General features: G+C 40.9%; 1 protein-coding gene across 3 annotated transcripts in view; it reads right to left on the bottom strand.

The window, feature by feature from the left end:
• plekhh3 (pleckstrin homology, MyTH4 and FERM domain containing H3) overlaps nt 1–22,958 on the bottom strand; it is a 63,015-nt gene that overhangs the window by 33,539 nt on the left and 6,518 nt on the right. For 2 of the 3 annotated variants that reach the window (XM_017697513.2, XM_017697512.2), the window contains exon 2: nt 2,458–2,513. In XM_017697513.2, the coding sequence (XP_017553002.1) occupies nt 2,458–2,513 (56 nt within the window). Of the gene's footprint in view, nt 1–2,457; nt 2,514–4,341; nt 4,394–22,958 lie in introns of those variants that run through there. The other variant, XM_017697514.2, reaches the window with a different exon arrangement.

A 22,958-nucleotide genomic window follows, 5' to 3' on the forward strand; every position in this document is an offset into this window, starting at 1 on the left:
CTGTCGCTTTCTGTCCCTCTCACTCCCTCAGCCTCGGTCTCTCTTGACCTCTGTCTAGCCATCTCTTACTCCCTCCCTCTCTCTCCCTCTCTCTCAATCCCTGTCTCTTTCTATCCCTCTCTCTCCCTCAGCCTCTGTCTCTCTTGACCTCTGTCTAGCCATCTCTCTTCCTATATCTCTTCCTCTCTCCCCCCTCTCTCTCTCCCTTTGTCTCTCTCTCTCTCAATCCCTGTCTCTTTCTGTCCCTCTCTCTCCCTCAGCCTGTCTCTCGACACCTGTCTAGCCATCTCTCACTCCCTGTCTCTCTTTCTCTATCTGTGTATCTCTCCCTCTTCCTCTCTCTCTCTCTCTCTCTCTCTCTCTCTCATATGGTGGGAATAAGAAAGGCTGTTTGACCCAGTGCTAAAAATAACCCTGTTTATTTAAGATTCCTGCCAGGCATTCCATAGACAGTGAACTGAGGAGAGGACGGAGCGCTGCAGGACAGCAGGACAGACCTGTATGTGTGTGTGCACTGTACGTGGTATGAAACACTCTGAGTCACTGTCCTCCGGCTGTCTGAACGTGCTGTATGTCCTGTCTGGTCTCAACCGCTCATTAGCTGACTGCTCCTCCGTGCTGACTGTGCTGCGTGTTAAAGGGGTGGGGGTTGAATGGGGAGGGTCTAATTCACCTGAACATATTTCATAATGAACATGAGTTATCAAGTGACTAAACCACACCTGCCATACAACCTGTAATAAAGGCTTTATCACCCTTAGTAACACTAGTAATAACAGCTTTATGTCACAGAGGGCTGGACTATCACGGTACTGTAAAAGTGTGTCACAATCAGTTTATACAGTATATCAATTATTTCAACACTGTCCAACTGCAGGTTTCACTACAAAGACAGCATAATTAGGCCTGTTGAATAGGATTTAGTGCAGCACAGTACGTGAAACGGGATGTTTTACTTTTGCCATACTGCACTACATACACCACAGTCCAAAAGTACCACTGTGTTCGAATGTTTTCAAAAGCTGTGGAGTTGAATCTGGATTTTCAAAGGCCTGGAATTGGAGAATTGACTCTTGTGATTGTCTAGTCTAAAGTACCGGCCGCACTTTAGACTAGAGCTCAACTGATGCTTATTTTAAGGGGCTAAAATTGTGATATCTTATGTATAGCTATAGGTTTAAATCTGAACTCCAATGTTTAAACAGCAAAATATTTTCTTAAGTACGGTGTACCACTGGTGACATCCTGTATAAACAAAAATAATGGGTGGCCACGATTTAGTAAGGCATGAGAACAAGATAATTAAGTTGTGGCCACAAATTAGTAACGCGTGGGAACAAGATCCTAATGCATGGCCATGACGTGGGACGATCCCATTCCCATGCCATGCTAAAACAATGTGTGGTCATATTAACGTGTGAGAAGTCGCTCTGGATAAGAGCTATAAATGTACTACATGCATATTACTTATATCAGATGGCCTCAGTGGCACAATAGTCCAAGCATTTGTTCATGTCATAGGGAGACATAGGGAGATCCTGGTGAAGCAGTCGTCCTTATTAGCAATGCTTATGTCAACATCAATAAAACCACAGATAGTCAATTTCAGCCGCTTTAATCGACTGAAATGTACTGATACAGGAACTGTGGTCCAATACAGGCAAACACTTATAAAATGTAGAAATAGGAATAAATCCATCTGGCTTGGAATTAGAAATATATACTTAATTTACACAAGGTTACAAAAGCAGTGCAATGAAAAAAGCAGATGTTTTAGCACAGTGACCAAAAAATTGTTTATCCCATTCTATAAACATATAATCAAATTGCTGTTGTCAGAAGAAAACGAGGTTTTCAGCGAAATATTTATTTAAAATGGGTCAAATCTAAACTGATATTTTAAGCAATTATCTGCAAAATGACTCTGATAGGACGCCTTAGGTCTGTTAAAGCTGGAGAAGACGCTGAATACTGGGGTGATATTAACAGTAAAAGGAAGTAGGAGATGTGTGGGTAGATAAACCATCTGGATTACTCCCTCAGACGATCAGGGGAATTCTTCAGACTTTCAATATCCAAACAAACACACACACACACACACACACACACACACACACAAGGCCCACTTCTCCAACATCACCAACTTTCAGCATGACTAGCAACAGGAAGAACCATGCAAAGCACATGCTGTATAAACCCACAAACACCACATGATTCTACAACACAAATACACGAGACAGAACGTGCAGGGAACCAAAACATCTGGACAAATTGAACTAAAAACAATATTTAGGACTTTTTAGGCCCGTGGCGTTGTATGCTGGTCCACACTTAGTCATAAAACCTCTTTGGCATCATATTCCCATGAACAGAGCAGACATGGTTGGACAAGTGTGCTCCATAAAACTGAGCTCTACCGTAACACTCGCTGTGAAATGATAAATATGGCAAACTCACCTGGGTGTGCCATTGGCTGATTGCGTAGGCTGAGAAAGAGTCACTTCCAGTTGGCCCTGTAAAGCAGGAAAGAAGAAACACAGGGATCAGGAGTCTGTCTTTTGGTCCAACTAATCAATCAACTGAAATCTGTCTGAAATCGGTCTCGTGGTTTAACTCAACGAACCAGCCTTCAGACCAGATCTTATCTAACTCCTCAATGCCAGATTCAAGTCAAGAGACTGTCTCCTGATCTAATAATAAAATCTCCATTTAAGAGTCTTCAGTGCAGATAGCTTCTCTTGGTGAACTTCGTATATTGATAAAAAGTAAGAAGTACTGATACAGTGAAATGAAAATTCTTGACCAAAACTGAAATTCAGGGTTCTTTAATACACAACTTTCTGTTTAATCTATGCTGTTGATCTAATCCCTTAAAATCCCTTAAAATTACTAAAGTTTAGTATTCAGTAACTACAGGGACTTTAGCACAAACTAGTTGAGCTATTCTTAGGTTATAGACGTGTGTAATAATAACTTTTGGCCATTGAAGGGGTTAATGAAGTAATCCTGGCAACGTATCAAAGGCAATCACTGCCATGTTGAGAAAGAACACTAAGAGAACAAGAATTAGAGGACTAATATAATATATTCAATATTTACAGCTGTCAAATTATATATATAAAATATGGTCTCCCAAAAGCATCTAAAGCTGAGATCCAGAGCGTTTCCACTATAATGAGGAAAAACACCTTGTGTTTTAATACGCAAAGCACGTGGACGTGGCTTTTGAACTCCCATTTAGCAGTCTGCGGTTTCTCCAGCAGGGGGTGCAATTAACATACAAGTCACTTTAGTTTTGTCAGAACTGAAAAGTGAACGAAATAGCCCTAAACCTCAATAGGATCTAATGAACACACATGTTTGACGTGACATTTCAAAAATAAAGATAAAAAAAAAAGAAAAAAGTTTATCAAAAGATAAAGAAGTAATTTGGTATTATTGATATGACTCATTAAAGCACTTCATTAAATCAGTTAATACTAAATCCATATAGAACACTATGGAAAACAAACCGTTTTTTTTTTTTTATTAGTATGTCTCATTTTCATTGCCTTTGAAATTGTTGAGTGTTAGATTTTAACTCTTCATTGTAATCCTTTACGATTTTGTTTCGGACCAAACCAGCCAAAAACAAAAGCGCCACTGTCAACCATTTTTGGGGGAAAATATTCACTGGCCAAAATGTCAGAGCATAATAAGAAAACATGAGTTGTTTTCCAGAAATATTTTACATCAAATTATTCAAATCAAAAGGCTTTGAAAACCAGGGACCAGCCCAGAGAAGTCACAAAGCCAGCATCCAGTACAGGGAGGACATCCTCATCTAAGTTTTCAGTCCAGAGGATCAATCATCAAAGCTAATCCTCAGTCCAGAGAAAGTCTCCTGCTCTAACAAATCAAAACCAAAGTTCAGTCAAAGTACTGCATCCAGTTACATATGGTGTAAAAGCATGTAGAGATTTTTCCAGAGACAATCCTTCTACAGTTTACCACAAACTCTCAAAATACAAAGGAATAAAACTCAAACCTCTGATCAGTCCAGAGAAAAGTTCCTTGTTCACTCAAAACAAATTCTTGCATTCGTTATTCATCCAAACTATTCAACTCAGTGACTGCATGTTGGCCTAACTAATCAAATCTGATATTCACGTGAGATTCACAATCTGCCTCCAAGTGTTAGCATCTAGTCTTGAGAGTAACTCCTGGTCTAACTCCTCAAACTCCTTGAAAAGCATCTGATCAATCTAAGCAAAGTGAACAAAACCCTATTGTTTGGTCCTAAATCCAGAAGTCCTGGTCTAACTTCTATAAATGAGTTTTCTGTTTCCTGGTCTAACTCACCTAAACCGTTGTCCAGTTTGGAGGAGCTGGTGCTCAGTTCAGGAGGTCTGCTTGATCTAACTAATCAAAAGGTCAGCCAAGAAAGTGCTTAATACTAATACTGACATGAAATAAATAGAAAAAGGAAGTCATTTTTCCCCAGACTAGAAAACCCCTCTATATCTCTCCCACATACGACAAGGGGAAGTCCTCACCTCAACTCCAAAGAAATAGCGTCAGCATGTCTGATCTGTTGGCAGAACGTTCCCTGGTCAGACTCCACAGTGTAAACTCAGTCAAAAGGAGTGATACTCGTCCAAACTAGCACTGTTCTGTGGGACCGTTCGTTCTGTGGTCTATTGAAATCTGGTGTTCAGTCAAGACTCTGATAATCAGTCTAACTCTAGTTTAACCATCCTGTTCTGTTCAGCTGTAAGGAACAGCAGTAATGTTCCCGGGTCAAATTGACCTGATGCATGTTTAACCATCCGAAAGTAGCTAAAATACATGTTTTCTGCCATAAACATTACCTTTAGCATAACTGATATCAATTTAACCAATATTTAGTGCAATCAAGTTTTCACCCTTTAAACATCATGGCTTACTTAAACCAATTCACTAATTATTAATTAAAAATGTAGACTTCTTCAACATTTCAGACATACTTAACTTTGGGGATTGTTGTTTACTACAAACAAAACATTGCGTCTTTTTCAGCCCAAACTGACCCTTTCAATTCAAGTCACACAAAATGAGCCACAAGTCCAGCAGAAAAGGGTTTCACACTCCAAAAATAATAAAAAATTTTTTTTTTACATATTTTAAAACTTTGAAATGGGTCGAATTGACCGACAACATAACAGAAGTGTTATTAGATTGTCTTCTGGCTGTTTGAGCTGTTAAAATCCCAAGCTTAATACATACTAAGGTATATTATTCAGTAACTAGAGGAACTTCAATGCAAGCTGGCTGAGCTGTTCTTAGGTAGAAGCGTGTAATACAACTCTGGGCCTGCTGCTGATCATTTAAGGGGTTAACTCACAAAAGCAGCATCCAGTCCAGAGAGTATCTCCAGCTGAAAACACAGATGTCCAGCTCAAGAAGCTCACTCCATCAAACTAATCAAAACCATTGATAGGAAGGAAAGAAAAAGTAAGGAAAGTCCCTCATTTTGTATGCTGACATGAACAGAAAAAGGAAGCTGTTTTTTCAGGGAGAACTGAAAACCCCATTATAGTTCTTCCACGTAAGACAGGGAAAAGTCCTCACCTCAGACTTTTTTCAAAATCCAACAACTTATCTGAAAACCTCTAAATAAGTCAGGCTCCAGCTCTTGCGGGTCAAACCACCGCAGACTTCAGCACACCTGATTCAGCTTGGCTGATTAGCAAGGCCTTCATGAACTAAACTCAGAACGTTAGATGAGAATAAAGGCTGATCTCCACAACACTTTGGCCTGGAAGGTCCCCAGTTTGACATGCCTGCTCTACAGAGTCTAGAGGACACCTGCAGGTCTGATTTCTCAAAGTAAACTGGCATTTAGGCCAAATACACAAACTAACAGTGAATTCAGAGACTATTGTATTGTAGTGTCTGGTGTGTTAAAGACTGTCTTCTGGTGTTCCTTATCAAAACTGGTGTTCAGTCAAGAGAGTAACTTCCAGTCTCACTCCAGAGAATAGAGCTAATCCAGAGAATGTTTTCTGGTCTACACACAGCAATACAAACTCAGTCCATAGATCAGCCTTCCTAATATAACTCTTTAAACCTAGCTTTTAATGGAAAGTGTCTCCTGGTCTAACTCATCAACACTGGTGCCCGGTCAAGAGAGAAACACAGATGGAGTTCAAGAGGCTTGCTTGGTCTAACTAATCAAAACCAAAGGTCAACAAAGTGCCCTCCCACCCAATTATATATGGCCTACTGATGTGAAATAAACATTAAACAAAAAGAAGTCATTTTTTCAGAGAGAGCAGAAAATCACTCTACAACTTGTCCCACACAATGTGGTGTGTTTCCTGGTCTTGAGAGAGTCCCCTGGTGTAACTCATTTAATTTCCAACATCCCCTACTCTTATCTTCTCTAAATCATCTCAGAATAATGAGCACCACTCACCATTTCATCTGATATTTCACCACCGGTTTCATTGTCATAAACTTCCTCTGTTTACAAGGACCTATAAGCCTGGGAGGCTCAACAAGTATCAAAGAGGAACTTGAAACTGCATGACGCAGCTTAATTTTTTATGGTGGACTTGAGGGATAAAAATGCATGACCTCAATTGTGGAAGTGAATTCTGGTTTGAGGTCATGTGAACCCATCAATATAACCAGCCATCAATCCTTTTTCTGTGGAATTAAGTTCGGCCAAAAATCTAAGGCTGCGTTAACACAGCAAGTAAAAGTAGCACAAATCAGATTTTCTCAACATTATCTTTTAAATGTGATGTGTGTGACGTTAGCCTGAACGGATCAGCTCCTAAAAAAACCCACATGCGCAAAAGAACAGTGCTTCACATTGCTTCACGTGGCTCATCCAGAGGTAAACAATCACGACTGCTAATGAACACCAGTCGCACTCGGAGGGTTCAATTTCAGCTCTGCCAGCATCACCGACCATCGCGATCATGAAGCTTCACTGACTGACAGCTGGCCTCATCACCCAGAATGTGTCTGAGCTCACTGTAATAAGGGTGAGGCCACTTGTTTAGTTTGTGTCCTCTGATTCTTTAAACTTTGCTTTGGGACTTTTAACTGTTCTTTGATGCTGCAGCCTCACTCTCCTGGATTGACGTAAAAAACACATGAAGTCCGATCTGGCTGTTCAGACTGATTCCCATTGCCACATATCGGATAAGGACCGGATTTCAGTACCACATATGAAAGTGTCTCAAATCATTGAAATTCAGTTGAAATTCAGTGTGGGGCGGCACAGTGGCGCAGTGGGTAGTGCTGGGTTCAATTCCCCGGCCGGGCAGCCAGGGTCCCTTCTGTGTGGAGTTTGTATGTTCTTCTCGTGTCTGCATGGGTCTCCTCCCACAGTCCAAAGACATGCAGTCAGGCCAACTGGACATGGTAAATTGCCCCTAGGTGTGAGTGTGTGAGTGAATGTGTATGTCTGTCTGCCCTGTGATGGACCAGGATATATCCTGTCTTCCGCTCAATGACAGCTGGGATAGATGGAATGCTCCAGAACCCCCCGAGACCCAGAAGGAGAAGTGGCTCAGAAGAAGATTCAGTGTGTTTTTGCTGTTCACACTGACACATATCTGTGTCACATATGAAGAAAAAAATCATATTTGGGCCACTTTTACCAGCCGTGTGAGCACATCTCAAATGTAGGTCTCCAATCCTACATGACATACTATGATCAATAACAGTGGACAAAATTCAGGCTTCTGTTACACAATGGACTTGTACCCATGTTTATAGATAACACAATGTCATACAGTATCAGAACCCACAGAATCAAGTCTATGAGAGATTACTTAAATACTCAACACAGTTTGAGGCCAGCATAAGATGAACTGGTGTTCATTTGGGTGAGGGGGTAAACTGCAAAATCTGTTTTAAGGCTGAACACTTTAAGCCTAGGATCAGGCTTAATCTCAGTCTGGAAGACTGCGCTATTGCCTCAGGCAGGGGTTAAATTGGGCCAGAGTGCAACGGAGGGGAGGGTTTGTGTGAAGAGCTGCACTGTAATTTGATGTTACACCACCACAACACCCCATAGCTGGTAGGATGAAAAAAATAGGCTTCTCCCACCTCCCAAATTCCTACTTAACCCTTGCCATCGGGCCTCAATAACTGCTGCTGTTGATGTCAGTGCAGACGGCTGACATGGCGGCAGATGGAATCAGGGCGGATGTCCGGATTCTTTGGCACATTCCTCCATTCTCATTTCCCCTCTTTTAAGAGAGATGGAGGAAGAAAAGGGAGCGATCCTGACCACAGCTGGGGCTCCACCGAGGTCAAATGGTATGACCTGAAAACACTTTGAAGCAGCTTAAAGTGACTTACCCCAAGCTCCGGGCACTGGCTCTTAGACTGATGGCCTGTGGTCGGTCATCTCAACTATTTCTCTACATCTACCACATCTGACTTCATCTTATTAAATCTAGTTATTTAGACTACTAGAAGCTCTTTACCAGGCCACACTTCACGGCACTTTACACACTTCAGGCATGGTAATAGTATAATACTACATAGAGTTGTACGCAAGTGATTAAGCACTTCTGGTCAAATGGCAGGTTTTGAAATATGACACTGCTCCTCATATTTCTGTAAATGCAGATCAAGTTTGGCCCAATCCCATTTCACCCTTCGCCCCTACCACGTAGCCCTTGCGTGTTCACACCTAGGGGTAGGATGTCCCTATTTGTGTTGAGATAGAGGGGGTAGGGTGAAGTGTTAAGGCTATATGGCATCCAAAAGCAGGTTTTTCAGAGACACACTTTAAACAGTGTTATGAGGAAAAAACAGAAAAGCCAGAAAGATGGTGGCGTGAGCGACTGAAGAAACCCACATTCTGGCACCTCAGACATCAGAACTGCTGCACCATTTAAGGCGGAACGGGAAAATTCAGACAAGAAGCTGGAGAATAGCTGACTTCACCTTCATATTGCAAGAATTAGGGGACGGTGATAATAAATAATTGTCTTACATCCTCTCTTTGAAAGCATATGATGACCTAAATGTAACTAAAGCCCAGCAGTGAGGCTGCTGAACTTTACCCTGCTGTCACTGCAGACTAGCAGTCTCGCCTACAGAGCAGCACTAGTAATCTGTTAATGAAGTAATGTACTACTTATTTGAGGGTCATATTTCGTAGGGAAGATTTCAACAACTACCCCTTATAGGTAGGGGTAAAAATAAGAAATGGGATTGTGCCTATTTATTATTTTAAACTTGATCACTAAACACAAGCACCTGAATGTGAACGTGTATTCAAGGACGCGTTGTTAAAGATGCAACTGAGGCTGTAATAGCATGGCTGTTTAATTACTTAGCTAACTACGCTAGGAGTTGCGCAAACAAGAACAGGAAAAAAACCTTGTGTATAAGACGAGTTATCAGCACCAAACATGACACTTGTTATCTCTGTAAGCTCAATAGCTTCCGTTACTCATTCAACACAGCCTAGCAATAACCCACAAATTTTCCTCATCTGCTCCTCTGTGCGCTGCTATATTTTAAATTTACCTTAAAAAGGTGAGCACATAGCCCTGCATTGTTTCTAGCCAAAGCCTGCAGAAACACAACGTGGGCTTCAGCCTCTGGAGGGCTCTTTGTACACACACACACACAAACACAAGAGCACGTATTAAGAACAACTTCAGCTGTGACTGAATTGAGTGTGTTTACTGGCAGTGACTTAGAAAGGAACAAACACACACTCAGGTGAAGAACAGAAAGAGTTTGTGTTCTGCATGTTCATCTCAAACATCACAACAAATTATAGCTAAACTCATGCAGAAGCTTCCCCTCACGTGACTATCTGGGCCTCAACTGTGTCAATTTATTCTCACTTAAACACCTTCTGCTGATATCCATATTTTTCTGTTCATTTGCAAACGTTTTCAGGTCAAATTACATGTTTTGTTGATTTTCTCTAAGTAAAAATAAGTTAACAAATTCAGTGAACACAGTCCTGCACATTTTAATGCACAATTACTGATTACTTTAATTTAACATACTGGCATACAACCCCAATTCCAATGAAGTTGGGAGGTTGTGTAAAACATAAATAAAAACAGAATATAATGATTTGCAAATCCTTTTCAACATATATTTAGTTGAATACACTACAAAGAAAAGATATTTAATGTTCAAATGGATAAACTTCAGTGTTTTTTGCAAATATTCACTCATTTTGAATTTGATGCCTGCAACATGTTCCAAAGAAGTTGGGACAGGGGCATGTTTACCACTGTGCTACATCACCTTTCCTTTTAACAACACTCAATAAGCGCTTGGGAACTGCGGACACTAATTGTTGAAGCTTTGTAGGTGGAATTCTTTCCCATTCTATCCCAAAGTTATTTTACTGCCTTGCCGCTTACTTGCAGAGATTTCTCCAGATTCTCTGAATCTTTTGATGATATTATGGACTGTAGATGATGAAATCCCGAAATTCCTTGCAAGTGCACGTTGAGAAACGTTGTTTTTAAACTGTTGGACTATTTGCTCATGCAGTCGTTCACAAAGTGGTGAACCTTGCCCCATCCTTGCTTGTGAACGACTGAGCCTTTCAGGGATGCTCCCTTTATACCCAATCATGACACTCACCTGATTCCAATTAACCTGTTCACCTGTGGAATGTTCCCAGCATGTGTTGTTGAGCATTCCTTAACTTTACCAGTCTTTTGTTGCCCCTGTCCCAACTTCTTTGGAACGTGTTGCAGGCATCAATTTCAAAATGAGTGAATATTTGCAAAAAACACTGAAGTTTATCCGTTTGAACATTAAATATCTTGTCTTTGTAGTGTATTCAATTGAATATAGGTTGAAAAGGATTTGCAAATCATCGTTTTCAGTTTTTATTTATGCTTTACACAATGTCCCAACTTCATTGGAATTGGGGTTGTAAATGTGGCTTGAGCAAAAGTTATGGTACATTTTATTCTGCATGTTTTTTGTCTATTATGTTAAATGCTTTAAAGGGCCAGGACCCACCACCAGCCCCAAAGTCTTGTTGCACACCTCTATAACCTAAGAATAGCTCAACCAGTTTGCATTGAAGACCCTGTAGTTACTGAATAATAAGCCTTAATATGTAATAAGGCTAGGCTTTTAAGGGGTTAAACCTAAATATTTTCAATTGTGCACTGAACTTTGCAGAAAAAGGCCGTATTTAAGTTTGTTAACTTCTTTTCACTTATAAAAGAAACAAAACGTACTGTTCTATCTGTATATGTCTGTACTACTGTCATTCAAACTCTTCATGAGAGAAAGAGAAATGATAGAGAAGGATGGGTGGATGGGTGGATGGATGGAAGAATGGATGGGTGGATGGATCGATGGAAGAATGGATGGAAGGATTTAAGGATGGATGGATGGATGGATGGATGGATGGATGGATGGATACGTAGCACGATAGGAACAGAGAGAGAGCAAGCAAGAGAGGAATAGAGAGACAAAGATAAAGAGAGAGAGCAAGAGAGACCGAGTCAAGTAAGAAATAAAGAGAAAGAGAAAGAGAGGGGAGAGAGAGAGAGACAGAGAAAGAGGAAGAGAAGGACAGAGAGACAGACAGTGAGACAAACAGAAGGACACAGAGAGACACAGTGCATTTAGGTCAGATCCACTTTTAGCCTCTCCCACTGTGATGATTAAGCTGAAGGTGATTTCCTGGAAAATTACAGAGGAGATGCTTCTCAAAACGCCATAACCCCACAGTTCTCCACTTTATACTGACCGCCTGACCTTCTCAAACCACACACACACACACACACGTGAGCGCTCTAGCTGCAGTGCCAGGCCTGTCAGTGGTTTCCTGGTACTGGCTGCTATGCTCTGGCAGAGCTGCTGCCATTTGGCCTAGTGAGTGGTGAGGAGTTTTATTAGAAATACTGCCTTCTTCCCATCACCACTGTAACCCTACTCTCAACATATAGACTTATGGATACATTATTCATATTATCACATATAGACGCTTACATATATGTGATATATATAGGACACGTATTACCTTATATCCAGACTCTGTTTAAAAACAGTGTGTGTTGCATTCTGTAGAATCACGTTTCAGGAAACACACACACACACACACACACACACACACACACACACACACACACACACACACATACCCCCTTGGAACATTATGTGCTGGCCTGGGTGCTCCCAGCGGTCAGGAGGTTAAAGAGTGAAACCAATGCTCCCCCTCCCCCCTCCAATGCAATATCAACAATCATGGCCTTACTGACAGGTTTAAACAGCTTTTATGCATCTCAACACATCTCCTGATATTGTTTCTAAAGCTAAAGTTTTTAATGTGGTCATTTCACATCTATTAAAAACAGATTTCAGACAGGATTAAACATTTTTTTTAAATGTATTCAAAAAATAAAAAACAAACGTTCTTGTAATTTATATATAAATTGCATATCCTGCACAGACCCATGTTCACAGAGCATCCTTGCTCAAAGCTATACATCCATACTACAGTTAACTAGGGGCCATGCATAGACCTCAGTTCACTGCTGAGTGGACCATACAGAGTCACTGCTCAGAGCTGCACATCCACATTACAGCTAATTATAGACCATGCAGACAGTCCCAGCTCTAAGCAGCACATTCACACCACAGCAAACCATAGGTCACGCACAGGCCCCAGCCCAGAGCTGCACAGCCAGCTCCGAGAGTGTGTTCACTACAGGCCATCAGAGAGATCTAGCTCAGAGATGCACATTCAAGACCTTGTTCGGTATGAGCTAAACAGAAGGTACCAGCTCAGAGCTGCTCATTCAGGACTATGTTTATTAATGGCCATACAGAGGGTCTCAGCTCAGAGCTGCATATCCAGACCACAGCTTGTTATTTGCCATGCAGAGGACCTCATGTCAGAGCTGTACAACCAGAATTATGTTCATTATTAGCCTTACAGAGGGACTCAGGTCAGAGCTGCACACCCAGACTACAGCTATCTATGGTCCAAGCATAGGCCCCACCTTGGAGGTGCATATCCAGACCTAAGCTCATTATGAGCCATGCAGATAAACTCATCTATCCATCAGGCTATACAGAGGGTCTCAGCTCAGAGCTGCACATCCAGGACTGTGTTCACTATCAGGCTATACAAAGGGTCTAATCTCAGAACTGTGCATATAGGATTGTGTTCACTATCAGGGTATACAGAGGGTCTCAGCTCAGAGCTACATATCCAGAATCATGTTCACTATCAGGGTATACAGAGGGCCTCAGCTCAGAGTTGCGCATCCAGGACTGCATTCACTATAGATAAGGCATTCAACTAAGAATGGCTGATATGGTGAAAATATAATAAATCACAATAATTTAAATTACACATTTAAATAAAAACATAAAAATAAACTATTTAAGAAGGAACAAGAAGAAAAAAAAAATCAAGTAATTGGTAAAAATGAATGAATAGAAAAAGATGATATCTTAATGGGTTGAATCCAATCAGCTACATGTTACAATTCAGTCGATGCAGTTGTTGTTGTTTACATGATCCCTATAATTGGTCTAAATCTGTATTTATTACGATCCATGCAGTTTCTCATGATATACTCAGATTACACCATTGTGACGGGATTGTTCACAATAACAATAATTTATCATAGAGAGTTGAACCCTCAGGGCCTTCTGGGTCTTCAAAGAAGTGCTAGAGATTTCTGGGAAAGAAAACAAAACAAAAAAAAAATAGATGTCCAATTTTGTTCAGTTTTATAAAATATATTCTTCATGCTTTTTGTATTTAAGTATTGTATCTTATCAACTGAAAATGATCCAATCAGCATTTAGGCAGATACAGCAAAGCAAGGTCTTCCATTGGTTAGGACATCACGAGCTGAACTGAGGGCCTTACATGGTAGATTAACTATTAACATAATTAGGAAGTGACAGAAGAATCAACCAATTATGTTCTGATTAACAATGGGTGGAACCAAGCATTCTTCAACAGTTCTTCAGTAAAAACAATGGTTCTATATAGAACTATAAACACTCAAAGAACCATTCGCATGCTTAAAAGAATTCTTTGCGCCATAAAATGGTTGTTATCGTATCTAGAAGTTCCTGAAGGCCTGTGCTGTGTGTTGCATATGGTTCTGTATAGAACCTTTTCTAAAATGGCTCTATATAGCACCAAAAGGTGTTCTACTTTTGTTCCCATATGAAGCTTGTAACAAAAGCAGAACCCATTTTGGTGCTATATAGAACCATTTTCAAAAAGGCTCTATATAGCACCATATACAACACACAGCACAGGCCTTCAGGAACTTCTAGATACGTTACTGACTGTGAATACAAGCTGTGGTCTAAGTAGTTCTTATACAAGCCTCAAATGTCGGTGTTTAATCTAGAACTGCCAAAACACGTTAACACGAAACGCCATTAGCCTTTCGCTAACATGCTACTAGGATCCCATAAGGATGCTCAGAAATGAGCATTACTGTGTTTTTATTCCACATTTTTTGGCATATCCAGGCCACTGAAAGTCTTACAGCAGGTTTTGCACTCAGTCTGAAACAGTATCCAAGTCAACAGTAGGGCCTCTAACAGCTCACAGACACACACACACACACACACACATTTTACAACTAGGTCTGCTAAGTTTAGGATGTACACGCACGCACACGCTCACACAAAATAGTACTTCATCGTGCTCAGAATAAAGGTTCTGTTAAGGCTCAGGCAGACGATGAAAAGAGTTAAAGAGAATTAGAGGAAGGGAAAAGCGTGTGCCGGTGAAGGAGTGTAGTGGGTGTGTGTAATAAGAGTCGGTCAATGTTTAACCAGGGCGGAGAGAGAGGCAGTAAACGACAAGCAGGCTCAGCAGGAAAGACTGAGTGGTGTCATAAACCTTCTACCCATCTGCCTCCTTTTCCTCTTGCCTTTACTGATGAACCTTCAGCTGTGAAGGACAACTTTGCAGAGAGCCAGTGGGCAAATAATGGACAGAAATACAGGCGACACCCAGAATTATTACTGGGCCCACACCATTGAAAAAAGAATGAATTTGACCAGATTCTGTAACAAATCTAGCCTAATATAGGGCAGAATTGCTTGTAGAACAACATAAACTGAAGTAAAGCAAGGGACATGATAACAACAGCAGCCACATGTAGCACAACCACAGCAATGAGTAGATACAGTAGAACTACATTTTTTTTTATGCACACATGTGCTTTTTTGTGTATGAATGAATAAAAAAAAAAGTCTGCATGATACAGCTAGACAGCTAAATTTAAAGCTAAATATTTTAAAAATAAAATCAAGGTTCAGTATTTGTTACGGACATGCATTACAACTCCTTTTGAGTGTCTGTAAGAGTTCATGAACACATATCTGGTTAACCTCTGGGAAGGAAGAACAACAGCTAAATTAATTAATGAATTAATTAATTCATTAATACATTAAAAAAGTTGGATATGCAAAGGAATACGCTTGAAAACATGCAGAGGAAAACGGGTAGGTTTTTATGCCGGCTAAGTAACGGCGGCTGCCTCTTCAGACAAGCTAATGTGCCACCACAGTGAGCCAGCACAGTTGGACGAGGACACGGCTTCTACGGGAGGTATTTTCTCCTGAGTGAAGGTCGTGCCAACATGTTATTTATCAGATAAACATATTTTTACTGTTTCTAGCTACATGAGCTAGAGTAGTTAGCTTAGTTAGCAAGAGAGCTGTGCAACATCTGCCTACTCAGCGACATCTTTGCTAACATGCTAGGCAGTACGAGCTTTACTGAACTGTTAGCCGTACGTTTTTTCTCTGTCTTCCCATAATGAATACTCAAATAGTGACTTCAGTATCCGAATAAGTCGCACTTCAAACTGTACATGAGTAACTGTACACATCCCTAGAAGTACTGGTGAAGAGAAAGTAGTACTGTTCCAACCCAAAACAAACCAAAACATGATGGACAGCGAGTTAGCTCTGTACTGGGCCACTTTTAGATCTGTCAGCAGTGTGAAAGCCGAGTGTGGAGGCTGAACCATTGAGGCCTAGAAAACACCTCCCCAGCCAGGCAATAATGAGCCCTGTGAAAAAGCCAGGCTTGTAAAAATGGGTGCCAAAAAGGGGACTTAGAAACCAGTTTTGATTCCCTGAAACTTTCAGTGGATGATTCTTTGTAATTGACATGTGTGAGCGTGAAAAACCTCATTAAGCTCCTTAAACGGACAAACTTTACACTTTAAAATGACTGCTGCTACTTCTATTTGTGCTGTGTGACACATTATGATGCACTTTTTGGATTTTTCTAGTACAGATCTAACATATATTGGCTGATCAACTACACTTGGTGTTAAAAAAAAAATCCTGAATTATCTGCTTTAAAACAGCCTTTGCTTGTGAAGCTGCTTGTGTTCTGGCTCTGTGTTTGGACTGAAGCCAGATGGACTGGCCTGTAGAGGGCAGTGTCGGGGAGCAGGAAGCTGCAGGCTGAATGGCGTGCGAGCCCGAGTGCTGGCAGCGGCGTCCCAGGCCAGAGGAGAAAGGAACGGAGTGATTCATCCAGGCCGGAGATGCTGGGATGGGTTTCGTGCCGTGGCTCACTTCCGCTCCGTCTCCCTGGAGACGAGGGTGAGTAAACGGGCGGAAATGCCTCTGCTCTGCCAACCACGGGCCTCTGGAGCAGATGTGTGTGCGTGCAGGGAAAGGCAGGGCTAACCAAACCCCCAATTTCTTTTCATTAGTTTCATTACAGATGACTTTCAAGCATAATAACATTACTTTTTCCCAGTGTAACACAGGGCTGAACGATTTAGGCAAGGAACGTTATTGTGATTTCTTTCACCAGTACTGTGATCGTGATTTAAACGTGATTATTTTGTGTAAATTAAGTCCACTTACAACATTTGTAATGTAATTCATTGTTACACGACCATTTTCCAACCTGCCTTTCTCCCAGAGAATGAAACAGGCTGTTTTTGTGGTTTGTGCCTTTAAGACTGATATGTTAATGAGCTCTGCTCTGATTTGGCTTGTTCAAAAAGCACCCAGCGCTGAAACACTCCTTAGAACTCTGATGTCATTCGGTGGGGCTACAGTGCTGTAGGCTGAATAAGTGGATATATGTAAATGAGTTGGTTCTTGTGACATCACAAAAATGATATATTGCTGCTGATAGAACAAAACCTTTTTTTTCCCCAAAACCTCATTTTACAGTTTTTGTCATAATTTGAAAATATCGGTTGTCCTTTACATTGTGTGTAAATTAAATGAAGAATGGACCAAAAGAAATGGCCCAGAATTACTTTGAAATCTCTGGTTCCACTGACTTACATCAAAAGTAAAGTATGTTTTTCCTTCTCCCGTAAAGTTGTCGTTTTGGAGATAAAAGGTTTTCCTCCGACAGCAGCGGTATATGCGATGCCTAGTAAATGGTATACTGTGAAACTTTAACAGTGTTTATATATTATTTCAAACTGATTTATTCCAAAAAAGCAAGTGAGACTGGGTTTTCATAACATGTTGAAATATGTAGGTTACCATTAAATAGCATATACAATAACCGCAGGTGTTTTGATTTTGAAAAATTAATCACTCAACCGTACACAACATTATGTTGTATTATGTTTCTTTTAGGCTTAACAAAATATTTTGGTTCCAGTCCAGGCTTTTTTCCATGCTGTCTGAGTAACGGTCTGAGTAAAGTGCAGACTGCTGGGAAAAAAGGCCAAAAAAGTGAAAACACAAGGGGAAAAAAACAAAACAAAAACAAAACACATGTAACTCCTTACGCATGTAAACGTTATGGAAAACTGGTTTGTTTTGCCCTCACACTGCACCACACCACAGAGCACCGCTCCAACAAAAAACTCAAAACTTCACTTCATGCCAGCATAGCAGAGCAGTTTGGCTGGCTGAGATGGGGGGGGGGGTTAAATGCCGTTACACCAATCTGCTGTTGTACATTAACCACGTATTTTTGGAGCCAGAAACTTGCGCCAGTTTGTGCTCCTGTCCCAGGATGCCCTGTTCCTCACCCCAACAGCTGCTGCGGGTGGGGCGTCCACCATGCCACTGTAACATCTTCAAGGAACAGACAGAGAACATCTAAAAAAAACATGGAGTTCATACTTCCTCTAAAACATGAAAAAAGGAAAATAAAAAAAAGTCCTCAGGGGCTACAGAGACACAGAGAGAGAGAGAGAGAGAGAGAGAGAGAGAGAGAGAGAGAGAGAGAGAGAGAATAAGGGGAGAACAGAGAGACAGAGGAATGGGGAGAACGGAGAGACAGAGAAATTGGACGAGTGAATGAAAGAGCAGGGAAAGAAAGAAAGAAACAAAGAAAGAAAGAAGACAGCAGGGGGAGAAAAGAGACTGGGAAACAGACAGAGAGAGAGAGAGAGAGAGAAATAAAGAGAAAAAAGAAAGAAACAAGAAAGAAGAAGACAGAGAGACTGACAAATTGGAGAGGGATAGAGAGAGCAAGAGAGAGTGGGGAGAGAGAAGGAGGATGAGAACAGGAGAGAGAACCGAGAGAGACAAGAGTAATGGAGAGATTGAGGAAGAAACAGAAGGAAAAGAGAAAGAAAGAGACAGACAGACAGACAGACAGAGTACAGTTAAACAACCGACCTCTCTACTATGTGGCCCAAGGGCACCATCGCTCTGAACACAGATCAGTGAATTAAACCGATTCTTTTGAACTGCTGCACCCAATTTTGAATAAATTTCACTGATTTAACTAATAAGTCACTTTATTCTTTATTCTAATCTCCACCAAATACAAGGACTCTCATAACATCTACTCGCTAATGGAGGCAGACTCAGGGTGGACAGTGAGGCTCACTTTCTGAGATATTACCGTTCGAAGGCTAACAGAGCTCTTCAGTGTGTAATGTGCAGAGATTTCAAATGTCCGATTCATCTGTGACCGATTCAGTGAAACTGAACTAGTTCTGTTCACAAGCCAATCCTCAACATGAAGGCTGGGTAGAGTTAACATTTTTTCAGTACTGATACCAAGACCTTAATTTCAACAAGGTCTCAACAAGGTGACCCCCATTCTACTCTGAATTAGGCATTTCCAAAAAGCTCCATAGGAGCCCGTTCATTTTGGACTCACTCAGGCACGCCCTCTAGTGTCAGACTAACCCGAAACACATTATCAGGTGGCAGTTCTTCTGCCTACAAATCCCCTGGTGTTACCCATCACACTACACCAACCATGGTGTTGTAAAACTTTTGGTCATAACCATAAAAGCACAGAAGCTCTAGTGAACAGAATAAAAAGAAATGAAAGACGAGAGGCTTTGATGGACAAACAGAGGAACTGATTTCAGGGCTGAAGCGGCATTTACTGAGCTACATTGCTGACGCAGAGAGGGTCAGTCTGTGTTTTTGGTGGCAAACTGGTGCAGTTGGCTGTGGTCATCCCCGGCTGACGCAGAAACCGTTAAAGACCACTGTAGAGAGCAAGCATCCAAACATACACAAGCTCAAACACATGCACGCTCACACTGCAAACACACCCCCCATCTGTGGGGTCTGACCACCTGTTGGAGTGTGTGAGCAGTGGAGGAGGGCTTTGTGTAAACACGTCAGTGGAAGTTTCCGGACAGGGCTTTCCCAGACGTCTGCCAAACACCAGAAATACGGCCCCCTTTCTGCTTCTGCTGTGGAAAGAGAGGCTCTGGACCTCCTCAATCGGTCAGTTCAGCGTCATTTATTGTCAGTAGTTTGGCATAAAATCTAATTTGTACAGTTTATTCTCTCGTACAAAATGTAGATGATCAACAATGACATGTTTGGTGTCTAAAGTTTGCTTCTCTAGTCTTAATACCGGAGTTACAAGGCTAAAGTAGCTAACAAGTAGTGGAAGCTTATAGTCACCAATTAGCAGTGAGCAAACTACATACCTAGACTGCCACATATTTTACCATTTCAAAATAAAAGTCCTGTACATTTATACTTTCAAATATAAAGTAACATCATTCACTTGAACAACAACATGTTTATTGAAAAACTTAGATAATATTAACATATTATGGTTACTATTAGTATTATTTGTACTATTAATTGCAGTATGACAAAAAATGTAGGTATTAACAAAAAAAAGCAGCTGATAAAGAAATCTGAGGCACTAATGTAACTTCGACTGTGACAGTTGTGTTAAAAAGCTAACTTGTCTGCTTTTGTCCTCTTCACCCAGGCCCAGAAATCAAAGGGGTAGTTGCTATAAACTTATATAGCAGATTAACAAAGAGAATGAGTTGAGTAAGTGATAACAGCTCTGGTTCCTAAGAAGCAGGCGGGTGTGGGGTCATTAGTCCAGCCGGAAGAGAACAGCGTATTGATCAGCGTGGTGTTTGAAAGAAGCCAGGTTTCGCTGACACAGCCCAGATATCAATAATCGATACTGCCCACAGTGAGCTGTAACTATAATCTACTGCCCATTCACACGGAAGAGACAGAAAGAGCTTTTTAACCCTTTAAATTCTCGTGCCCATTACATCCTAAGACTTGCAATGAACTGCATGGAAAGCAATGCAATCTGGCTGAGTTATTCATAATAAAAAGAAATCAATAGCAATCCAACATCACTATAGAATAATCTCTCACAAATCGAACACGTTACGTTATCAGAACATTCTATAGTGGCGCACTGTGATTGAACAGCGAGCCTATGTTGAGCAGCAAGTGGCTGAGAGTTAAAATATGAATTTAAAGCGGTGAACAGCTTTGTGACATAAGATGACAAAGTGCTGACTCTCTAGAAAGATTATTTAATAATAATTTCCCTTATGGATTAAGCATCACTTATGTTTTAGGTCCCTTTTAAAGTCTCTACACTTTATAGGCCTTATCTGACTCGCAGTGTTTGTTCCTTGGAGATGTGGCGAGTATCTAATTACATGCAAAAGTTTAAACACCTCTTGTGAAGGTTTTGTTAATGTGCAAATTTTAATAGCTGAATTAAACATACTGGATATAAAATGTGCCACAGTCTGCTGATGTATGTGCCATATCGGCTAACATAGCTAGATAAATATACTATATTGTACAAGGAGACCCAGAGTTGCCTCTGATAATATTAAAAAGTCTTTCTCTTTTTCGCTAGTGTTTTTTATGTCATTCAATAACTTCTTGTAGCATTCAAAATAACTGCAACTTCCTCTAAGGTCGAATTTTATTCACACTATATTGTACTGAACTGTGTCGTGCACTCTTTATTGAAGGGGACCTTTTTATAAAGAATGCGCTAACGACCAGCCTCAATCACGAGGTCAGCCCTATCAACCAGGTGATTTCATCACACACACACACACACACACACACACACACACACACACACACACACACACACACACACACACACACACACACACACACGCTCAATGAGTGCTCTGCAAGTGACAGGGGGTACAGTGACCCATTATCTCTCTTTCTACAACACACTGGTTTTATACAACGACACAACATGGGATCAAACGCATTATACACATCCTTAAAAAAAAGTGGTTCCTCAAGGGTTCTTTAGTAAAGAAAATGGTTCTATATAGAACCATGAACACTTAGATTAAGATTAGATTAGATTAAGTGACTGTTATTAGTCCACAACAGGGAAACTTCACCCCTGCATTTAACCCATCCACAAAGTGAAACACCACATACACACTAGTGAAGACACACACTAGGGGGCAGTGAGCACGCTTGCCTGGAGCGGTGGGAAGCCCTATCCGCAGCGCCCGGGGAGCAGTTGGGTTAGGTGCTTTGCTCAAGGACACCTCAGTCACGTACTGTTGGCTCTGGGGATCAAACCCTCAGGTCACAGGGCTGGTTCCCTAACCTCCAGCCCACTGATAGGGTTCATTATGAAAGCATCATGAAAGGGTTCTTCAGATGGGGTATGTGTTGTATATAACACCAAAAACGTTTCCACTACTGTTACACGTGCTTTTTGCTAAGAGGGAAGACATAACTATGTACCTACCTATTCATATATACATGGAGCTATATCTGTATGTAATACTATTATGTCCTGTATGCAGTACATATATTACTATTACATAGGTGCTTATTTATGTCACATATGTATTCTATACATACTGTTGCTGTCAGAAAGAAACATAGAATGACATTTCATTCATCGTCGTTTTACACCAATTTTACTGTTTGTAAAAAAAAACAGCACAAGACACGTAAGCATGTAATATAAGACTATATGTAATAACAATTTAAGACTAAGCATGAATGTAAGACTATATGTAATAACAATAAACCTAACCCTATATTTAACCCCAGTAACCAAAAACAAACGTTTTCACTCTTTCAGTGAGGGACTGAAGAGGAAATGAGAAGGTAAAGAATGAAGAATGGAAATAGGAGCAGGGACAGAGAGAGTAAGTAGGGTGAAGAAAGAGAAAACCATCAGGGAATAGCCTAAAAGGCCCTGAGGCAGTCGTCACTCATTGATTGGGTCAGTGGTGTACAGTCAACCAGGGCCCAGTTTCACTGCATGACCCAGAAAGAACACCATGTGCGTGTATGTTTGCCCGTCTGCACACGCACTAGCGAGAGGGCACAGACAAGTCGGTGTCTGTCTCTGCGCCCTCTCGCTCAGATAAAACCCTCGTCACGCTTGTGAGTGTATACAGGAGCGTATAGGTCGGAGCATGTTCGGCTGACTGGAGTTTGCTTTGGAGCGCTCGAGAGGTCTAGAAGTGAAGTGAAGTTATAATCCAGATGACAGACTTACAACATCAGTTAATTAATAGAAATCCATCCAAGTGTTGCAATGAATATACCTGATTCAAATGTGTGGATCAGTACCACATGAAAAAAACACAGAAAAACTATTTTCACCATAATTAAGTTAAATGAAAAACATTAACAGCACAATTCTTTTTTTATGATGTTTTAATTGATTTTTATTTTAGATTAACCCCAACCCCAACTGTGTCGGTACTACACTCATGACATAACCTAATTTAGTGTCG

The sequence above is a fragment of the Pygocentrus nattereri genome, chromosome 14 (assembly GCF_015220715.1).
Source record: "Pygocentrus nattereri isolate fPygNat1 chromosome 14, fPygNat1.pri, whole genome shotgun sequence".
NCBI lineage: Eukaryota > Metazoa > Chordata > Actinopteri > Characiformes > Serrasalmidae > Pygocentrus > Pygocentrus nattereri.